The sequence below is a fragment of the Medicago sativa genome, chromosome 7 (genome assembly GCF_051527215.1).
Source record: "Medicago sativa cultivar Bolivia chromosome 7, Bolivia_mono, whole genome shotgun sequence".
Lineage (NCBI taxonomy): Eukaryota > Viridiplantae > Streptophyta > Magnoliopsida > Fabales > Fabaceae > Medicago > Medicago sativa.
The window spans coordinates 92614946-92624854 of NC_140755.1; the positions used below are offsets into that span (position 1 = coordinate 92614946).

The 9909-nt window shown below is 35.5% G+C and overlaps 1 protein-coding gene and 1 pseudogene across 2 annotated transcripts; one reads left to right on the forward strand and one right to left on the reverse strand.

The window, feature by feature from the left end:
* Positions 1–109: 109 nt before the first annotated feature.
* LOC146910334 (alcohol dehydrogenase class-3) lies at positions 110–3656 on the reverse strand. The gene is made up of 8 exons (XM_085727717.1): positions 3541–3656; positions 3277–3460; positions 2195–2520; positions 1547–1629; positions 1386–1461; positions 814–971; positions 544–705; positions 110–448 (listed from the first exon to the last, which is right to left on the reverse strand). Exons 1-8 carry the CDS (start codon positions 3575–3577, stop codon positions 335–337), a joined length of 1140 nt encoding a protein of 379 aa, XP_085583843.1. The 5' UTR covers positions 3578–3656; the 3' UTR covers positions 110–334.
* Positions 3657–6348: 2692 nt separating this feature from the next.
* Positions 6349–9475, forward strand: LOC146910335 (protein RTF1 homolog pseudogene; annotated as a pseudogene). Its single transcript, XR_015020251.1, has 3 exons — positions 6349–6358; positions 7555–8052; positions 8119–9475. The product of XR_015020251.1 is annotated as a protein RTF1 homolog pseudogene (transcript).
* The last annotated feature ends 434 nt before the right edge of the window (positions 9476–9909 follow it).

Below are 9909 nucleotides of genomic sequence, written 5' to 3' on the forward strand. Positions count from 1 at the left end.
AATTTGAAAATCTATTCTATCGTGTATATGGTGCAAATTTGAATGATAAGTTCGTAGAATAATCTAATTACGTGTCTTTGAAGAAAAAAAATTACTGAAAACAAGAAAATATAAATTTTCTTTTAACATAGAAGAAAGCAATAGTCATAACCCATAACTCAAAAAAGGATGTTTATCGATTGCAAAGACCTTCAAATCAGATTGGAATACCGTCCACATTATAAACCATATCATCTGTTTTTACAAACTACAGCCACTCGGATTATTTAACTGCAACCGCCATAGAAGAAGAAAACAGCAACCCAAGGTATCAATGTTGGACCAAATCACTTCATCAATGCAATGCAAGCACAACACGAAGACATTTCCCTTCATGCATAAGATCAAAAGCCTTGTTGATCTCCGCTAAAGTCAAATTATGGGTAATGTACTCATCAACCTTGATTTCCTGCAAAAGCAGAAAGTATACTAATTATCCTTGTGTTACCATTTACCAACAATCTTATATTCATACATTGGATTGGACACGTGAAAAACCATTACCTTCTTCAAGTACTTTTCAACAAGCCAAGGCACTTGTGACCTGCTCTTAAAGCCACCAAAAGCTGTTCCTTTCCATACACGCCCAGTCACCAACTGGAAAGGGCGAGTTGATATTTCCTGCCCTGACGCAGCAACACCCACAACAACTGATGTCCCCCATCCCTGGAAATTTAAAACAAAGAATGTTTTAATAATGTACAGCCACCAGTCACCAGTGGAATATTTAAAAATTTGACTTAATAATGAAACAGCAATGGAAGCAGCATTAACCTTGTGGCAGCATTCCAAAGCAGATCTCATCACAGAGACATTTCCAATGCACTCAAAGCTATAATCGACTCCTCCATCAGTTAGATCAGCTATAACCTGCTGAATTGGTTTCTCATGGTCTTTTGGATTAATGAACTCAGTGACTCCAAAGTTTTTGGCTGCAATGTAAAATAGCAAAAGACAAGTGAGCAAGATCAGGTGAAGAAGAATCTTTTGTAGCACCCTGGCACCACAAGAACCAAGACTGAGAAAACAACAAACATAAAATAGCTCATAGTAAGACAGTTATGTATAACTATAGGTCTAGACTCTGTCACAGGTATGAGAAAAGAAAAACAATAAGGGAACAAATCAATTACTACAAATAAATATCAAGATCATGATAAAGCCATGTCATACTGCCGTCATCATCGTCTTCGTTTATATAGGACTGTCAGATGCCGAGTGATAGTCATGTTATTTGGAAAAGCATTATTAAACATAACTAAGAATCGAAAAGGGAGCCAACAAAACACTTCACAACATTATAAACACATTGTCCAGGTTATTAGATAAACAAGCTTGAGATGTACCTGTATCAAACTTGTTGCTATCAATATCTATGCCAATAATCCGTGATGCACCAGCAGATTTTGCACCCTCTGCTACCTGTCAAGTATAAATAATGAATCATACAGTAGCACACAAACAGGCAAAAACATGAACATCTGATATTGTAACTTTAAAAACTTACAGCAAGCCCAACAGTTCCAAGGCCGAAAATAGCAACAATGGACCCTGGCTCAACTTTTGCAGTGTTCCAGACAGCTCCGAGGCCTATAAAGTGAAAGGAAAAAAAAATAGTCATTATAAATTCACAAAAACAAGTGAATTGGGTCAACGAAAGATACAGATAATGACAACATGTTGAGGAAGAAATATAATAACTAATATGGAAATCAAAAGCAAACTGTTTATTTCAACATTAGCATTTTTTTTTTTTACAGAAGTCCAACATTAGTATTAAGTCCACACTTTGGGAAGACTTCAATAGCATTAAGAAAGGGAAGAAAACAAAAGGTCTACAAAGCAACATTTTTATGATGTACTATACGGATCAATAAACTATCACATTACAAAGTGCATGATCATGGTTAAGCAACAGGAACAAAATGTAACTCCAATCAGATAAGTGTATGACACAGCAGTAGTGATGATATACATCTCCATGGGTACATTTAAATCATTGCCCAACCAAACACACGTCGTGAATTCATTAGTGACAAATTATGCGCAGAGAGGATAAGGTACAATGCTACCTACACATATAACTCAAAAAACAATAACAGATATTTCTCCTATAAGACACTAACAGAAAATAGGATAATGTTCAAGAGTTTACCGGTTGGAACACCACATCCAAGAAGACAAACTTTGTCCAAAGCAGCATCTGGATGAATCTTAGCAACACTAACATCATGAACAACAGTGTACTGACTAAAAGTAGAAGTTCCCATAAAATGGTAAATGGGTTTTCCCTTGATAGAAAACCGAGGCTTACGATCATTCATCATAACCCCAACGCCAGTAGCAGCACGAACCTTGCCACAGAGATTTGTCTTGCCGGATTTGCAAAACTTACATTCTCCACATTCAGCTTGGTAACATGGAATCACATGATCCCCAGGCTTCACATCAGTCACACCTTCTCCAACACTTTCCACAATCCTAATAATAATTAAAAAAAAAAAAAAAATATCAACCATAATCAAGTTAAGTGAATGTGTAATTTTCAGAATGAATGTAATACTTTACTCCCTCGGATCCAACCCAAAATGACTGACCCATTTGCAAAAAGAAGTTCTAAAATAACAAACTTCTTTCAATTTTCAATACAATGTTAATTAATTTTTTCCAATTGTACCATCTAATTAATACTATATGCATCACTCCCGATTCAATATCTTCCATTTTGCATTTATAATGAATGTGAATACAACAATATATAACAAGGGTGCTTTAGTCAAAGTACTTGTTATAGAACAACAACCAAGTCTTGTCCCACTAAATGGGGTCGGCTACATGGATAAAATGTGGATTCAACCATATTTGTATCAACTCATTAATCTCTAAATCCTTGTTAATAGTTTCTCTTATAGTTATTTTAGATATTCGTGATTTGACTCCCCTTCCGGTCTTCTGTCTACATGCCCAAACCACCTGAGTCTAGTTTTCATCATCATATTTGAGACCATCCACAGTTCTAATGTTATCATGTTTACTCTTACCAAAATCCAACACAACTTGAGAAAATTTATACATTTTTTCTTAATTTGTGCAAACTTGTCAATAAATAAAAGTAACATCATCTCCAACAATTTCAACAATATCCCCTAATAAAGTAATAAAAATAAAATTTTGAATTGAATTGTAAAAGAAGTGAATTTGATTATTGCAGAATGTAAGCGTAGAATGAATAGCCACCCAGCAGCTTCGTGACCGAGAATGCAAGGGAAAAGGCCTTCAGGATCTTTGCCACTCCAAGTATAAGCATCGGTGTGACAGAGAGCGGTGAAGAGGATTTGAATTCGGACTTCGTTGGCTTGCGGAGGAGCGACCTCAACATCTTCAATTGTTAAGGGTTTGTTGGGTTCCCAGGCCACCGCAGCTTCATTCAAAACGACGTCGTTGTAGAGTTAGGGTTTGATTGTAATAATTGACAACAGAAGAAGAAGAAGAAGAAAGTACCTTTGCATGTAATGACTTGACCTTGAGTCGATGCCATTGAGATGAGATATGAGATTGAGAATTGAGAATTGAGAATTGAGAGTGAGGAGACCACAGACGGAAAATGCCAATCACACAACACAAGCTCAGGAATGAAATGATAAATAAATCTTATAATTTGTGGTGGTATTATAATAAACATTTATATGAGTTATATGAGTTTTTTATTCCTGTCTTAGGTGTAGTATTTTTTTATGCCGTTTTCAAAGGCTCGGTATTACTTTCAAACTTAAAATTCATAATAAAAGACTAAACACACTCCTTCAAAAAAAAAAATAAAAGACTATCACTAAAAGTATAAAAGACAACAATTTTTGACAAAAAAAAAAAAGACTGACGATTAAATATATGCTTATAAGAAATCAAAGGATATGTATTGTTAGTGTGAATAGTTTTACATTCACATTTAATAAAAAAATCAACTATTTTATCACACCATTCCATTTTTGTGTGGTTATTTTAAAATTGATTGTATGACATGAAAAATTGTTAACATTGACGAGTCTCACATCATGTAATATATGACACAAATTCATGTTTATCACTTTCTAACGAGGCTGTCAGCTTGCTGAGTTGGGTAACTCCAGCATGTAACCCAATCAGGGGCATCAAGGTGGTGGAACATGTTGTCTGGTTGCACTATGTTGGCCTGCCTACTCCAAGTTGAGATTTGGCCATGGGACTTTAGGCGAAGTCTTGAGTCTACCAAAACCTAGTCTAGAGGACACTGCTTGAGGCTAGTTTTGCAGAACAACGATCACCTCGGCTCTTGACAATGGAGGGATAACAAGGTGGTGGAACATGTTGTCGGGTTGGGCTACTGGTTGCACTATGTTGGCCTGCCTACTCCAAGTTGAGATTTAGCCATGGGACTTTAGGCGAAGTCTTGAGTCTACCAGAATCTAGTCTAGAGGACACTGCTTGAGGCTAGTTTTGCAGAACAACGATCACCTCGGCTCTTGACAATGGAGGGATAACAGACTGCCGCACTTCTAGCTCACAATTAATGATGCCTCGTGAGCCTAAGTGCTTGAACCACCACTTTTTTCATTCAACCGTGACTGTCTTATTGGCCTCCTATACTAAATGTTCCAATGAAATTTGTTACACACTAATAGTTATTGTGATGGAAATTGAGATTTTTTTTGTAGAAAAAGAAATTGATAATATGTGAGAAATCTATATAGTAGTGAATCCTTGAATTTGTTACAAACATTTTAGCCCTTATATCTTTCTCTTCGCATCATTCCCTGTCTTAGCTGAACTAGTTTTTGATAATATTTGAGATGGTGGAATACAGGTTTCTTGGTTAGCATCTCCATGATGTACAATTTATAATGATCCCTCCCTCATGTTGCATCAACATGGATGTTCCATTATTAAATCATCTTTGGCAAATGCATGGACTTATGTGATATATGTCTCAAAGATATATTATATCATTGATAAACTTAGACATGCTTAATATTGAATTTTAAATTAATGTTCAAACCACTTCTGTTTTCTGCATTCATATGCTAATTCATTTATCCAGCATATGTTCTCACTTCCACCACAAATACATTAAGTTTTGGCATTTTTGGTACTTCATCCAGCATAGGCCTAAAGAGCTTTTTTTTATGGCTCGTGGTCCGACGTTTTAAACTAAACAACCTTTTAAAAAAGTCTTAGCATACTTATAAAAAAGGCTTAGCCTTCTCTATTTTGAAAAAAAAATAAAAATTGGATCTAACTTGAGCCTAACATAACTAGGTCGTAGATTCCTGTATATGACATGTTTATACCCCTATTTGAGACCCTCAAAACAAACACATAAGAGAGAATGGAACCAAATTTGTTTAACCCAAGTGCAATCTTTGATAAGATGGTCAATATTTTCCTTAGTTGAACTACGTCCAAGACAAACAGGAAGTGAACATGCTTTGGAATAGTGTGAAGATTCCAAAGCTTTAGCCAAACCACACATTGAGTTTGCTAGTTTAGAACCTTGAGGCATTTCAGACTATTCCTAGTATCTTATAGCATGCTAAGCACTTTTAACATAAATTCACCTTTTGTATAGGCCCCATATCATAGTGTCCGTTTGATTTGAATTTTTGAGGAGCATGGTTGAGGAGCAAGGGCAACTGTAGAATTTAAAAGGCTTCAAAAGGTAGAAAAACTGCATTTATCAACTGAATATTCCAAGTTTCCACTTTCATGCAGAATGAGGCGGGACACCTGAAAGAGGTCAGAGTTATGAGGTTTTGAGGATCAAACGTTGTAACCATGTTGAAGAGGTAGTCAATTATCCTTCTACATATTTATTATTAAACGACATGCTCTAACTCTGCATAAACTGCCTCTATTCAGAATCCAGCAAGCCTCGTGAATACTTCGGGTGTAGTTAGGTAGGGCCTTTACAAGTAAACACAACTAGGAAAATAGCGAGATTTCAGACATCTAAGCTTTGTTTGCGAGTTTAGAGGGAAATGAGAGGGGTGTTTTGGAAGAATAGAAGGAGCAAGTAGAAGAGATAGATAACATTGAGAGGAGAAGACTTTACGGGTTCATTTTTCTTCATAATACAAAATAATCCTTATTTGAGAAACTAAAAAATAGTAACGGATTAGGGTTTATGGGGTTTCGAAGGGTTTACATGAATTTTTAAAATGTAATCTAAATAGTTATAATATTCTTAAAATAAAATATATTTTAATCATAAGTATTAAAAAACTATAATTATTGCGCCAACGTGTGTCCGTCTGTTCACTCTTTTTTATTGCGTCAATGCGTGTAAGTAATAAACAATTTTTTTATAAATTTTTTATTTAAATTGTTTTAAATTTTGATTAAAATTATAGATATAGATAATAGATATTTTGCGCTTTCATATTTTAACAAACTACAATTATCTTTTTCAATAATACCAACGCTATAACAAATATAATAATATCTTTTAAGAAAAATATAACAAATTCTTATCTTTTTGAATGAGACCAACAAAATAGCATTCCTATAATCAAATTTGCTTAAGAGTATAATTGTAATGAGAAAAAAGCCAGCTTAAAATGACATATTTTCTTTATTATAGATAGTGTAAATATAAATATAAATGTTAGTGAAAAAACTATTTTAATTTTTTTAGGGAATGTTAGTGAAAAAACTATTTTAATTGTTTATTAAATTATTACAATTAAATAATTGAACTTAAATGATTAATGAAATTTATCAATGACAAAAAAAAATTGAAAGGGACAAATCATTTTCCTTTCAAAAAAAATCAATGACAAATTATTTATAAAAAAAAAACAATTATTGATCAAGCTAAATTTATCGAATATTACTCTTCTCTTAGGAAAGTTAACTAAAAAAATATCACTTAGTCCCGTAAGCTTACTCAATTGGTATAAACAATGTATAATATATTCAGATGTCGGGGTTCAAATCGCGGGCACATCATCAACATTTAAAATATTGAGCTACGACCATTAGGCTATTTGACAAATATATATATATATATATATATATATATATATATATATATATCACTTAAAAAAGTCTCTTATTAAACTAAAAAAACAAATAATCGAAACGACGCGTTTAGACGTTCTTTGAAAGAACAAAATATGCGCGACAACGTTGGTTTGGTTTCATTCGTGTGTTAATCAAACGAAAAGGGTTTTGCGTTGCGTTAGGGTTTTGTTCTCTCAATCTTCCATTGTGATACCAACAAGCTGCTAAGTTTCGTGTTTTCATCGAAATACACGGTAATGTTCTCCACATTCTTCTCTCTATTCAATTCCTACTTTCGAAACTATTATTATACTATCACTTTAGTATCGAAATCACACCCTTTTGTTTATTGCTTCGTTGTGTTCACTGTTTTGTTGTTTTAACTTTCAATATTGAGTTTATTGATTGATTGATTGATTATATACATTGTGTTATGCATGCAGACAAATTATGGCTGATTTAGAAAATGACCTTTTGGAGGCTGCTGGTATAAACAAACATGCTCTCCCACCTTCATCAAAAAATCAATTTTGTCTGATAGGGCTGCTAAGAAGGATGATAAGGATATTTTGTCGAAGATAGCATCGAAGCGTGAGAAGGGAAATATGTATCAAGAAGAGAGACTCCGCCTCTTCCGTCTTCTCGTGTGATGTCATCTACTAGATCTTCTGACAGGTATGCTGCTAAGGATGGTGCATTGAATGAACTGCGTGCTAAGAGGCTGAAACAGCGAGAGCCGGAATCCAAGCACGAGCTGAAAGTGGGGTCTAAAAGTGCAGGATCGGAGGTTTTGTCGCAAATAGGGAAACCTAATTTCAGCAGCTCAAGTCATAGTGAAAGTGAAAGTAGGTCCCGTAGTGATGAGGATGTTGAAGGTTTGTCTGAAAATGAAGGGATTATTGACAGCGATGATGACAAGATAATGCCTGGATTTGAAAAGCCTTCGTTTGAGGACATAAAAGAAATCACCATTCCAAGGTCAAAACTTACGAAATGGTTTATGGAGCCTTCGTTTGAGGACATAAAAGAAATCACCATTCCAAGGTCAAAACTTACGAAATGGTTTATGGAGCCTTTTTTTGAGGAGTTAATTGTTGGTTGTTTTATAAGGGTTGATATTGGCAGGTCAAAGACTGGACCTATCTACAGGTTGTGTATGGTGAAAAATGTTGATGCCTCAGATCCTGATCGGCTGTATAAATTAGATAATGGAACCACATACAAGTACTTGAATGTTATCTGGGGAAATGAGACCTCTGCTGCGAGGTGGCAAATGGCTATGGTTAGCGATTCTCCCCCGCTTGAGGAGGAGTTTAAACAGTGGGTTAAGGAAGTAGAGCGAAGTGGTGGCCGAATGCTGAAGAGGCTAGATGTGGTGGAAAAAAAAGCAAGCCATGCAGAAGATTAATAATTTTGTTTACTCAGCAGCTACTGTGAAGTAGATGTTAGAAGAGAAAAAATCTATCTCACGGAGGCCACTAAATGTTGCAGCTGAGAAGGACCGGTTGAAAAGGGAATTGGAAATCGCAGAAAGCAAGAACGATGCAGCCGGAGTAGAGAAGATCCAGACAAAACTGCAAGAATTGAAGGAATCCCGGAAATCTCGGGAGAAGGACGCCAAGGCTCTGAGGCTTTCTGAGATGAACAGAAAGAACAGGTTTGAGAACTTCAAAAATGCTTCTGATTTAAAGCCAGTTAATAAAGTATTGAAAGCAGGGGAGGCAGGTTATGATCCTTTTTCAAGGAGATGGACTAGATCAAGGAACTACTATAATTCAAAACCGGCTGAAGAGGCTGCAGCTGGAAATAATACTTCTGGTGGTGCAGTGGGTGATGGAGGCACCCATGGGATTAGAGCTGGTATGACGGCCACTGCCGAGGCTTTGGAAGCTGCTGCTGGTGCTGGAAAGTTGGTAGACACAAGAGCTCCAGTGGATGAAGGAACAGAGTCAAATGTACTGCATGATTTTGAGTTGCCAATATCGCTAGCAATGTGGCAAAAGTTTGGTGGAGCGCAGGGAGTTCAGGCAGGGTTTATGGCAAAAAAACAGAGAATTGAAGAAGTTGTTGGATTTCGAGTCCCAGAAAACGATGGAAGGAGTCATCAGCTGACATTAACAGTTAGTGATTACAAGAGAAGAAGAGGGCTTCTTTGAAATTTGTTGAAGTGACAATTTTCCTTTTGGTCAACTCTATTACAAGGCAAAAGTTGGTTTCTATTTTCTGCAGAAATGTTTTGCAATAGATCATAGAGTTTTCAGTCTGAGACAAACCCCTTAGCATTAAAGTTTAGATTTGTGGTTTGCTACAAGATTATGACTAGACAAATATATTATCGTGGACAACTTAGTTTTTGCCACAAAATTCCTTTTATATTCCAAGATATTCCGGGATTTATTTATTTTTGTTTAAAATTTTAGTTGCATGAAATTTCAATTCACTGCGAAAGTTAGATTGAGGCTTTTAAGTTTTAAAGGCTCATCCTGGTAATTTTCAGATCCAGGTTTATGGAAATTAGACGTAGTGTCTTTGTAATGTTTGCTGGGTACGTGGTACACAATATTTTAGGCAAAACACACTCATTTAAGTTTATGTGAGTTGGTCCTAGGGGTTCATCAAGGTCAGGGCATATCTCAAGAAGACACGAATAGATTTGCCATAAGTGCTAATAAATTATCCACTAACAAGGTCCTTAAACCGGAAGCGAAAGTTGAACTCACGCCTATGCAAGGTTACAAATTGGACCAACCAATTTATCTTTTTCTTTCTTTCTTTCTTTCTTTTCTTCCTTTAAGTCTTTTATCGTTTAAAATATTTACAACCTTTTCCTTTCCT

Coding starts and splice junctions, on each gene's coding strand:
- LOC146910334 (XM_085727717.1), bottom strand. CDS start 3,577: ATGGCATCGACTCAAGGTCAAGTCATTACATGCAAAG. Junction 2,521..3,276: donor CTCGGTCACGAAGCTGCTGG/GTGGCTATTCAT, acceptor AATTATTATTAG/GATTGTGGAAAGTGTTGGAG. Junction 972..1,385: donor TAGCAACAAGTTTGATACAG/GTACATCTCAAG, acceptor TTTACATTGCAG/CCAAAAACTTTGGAGTCACT.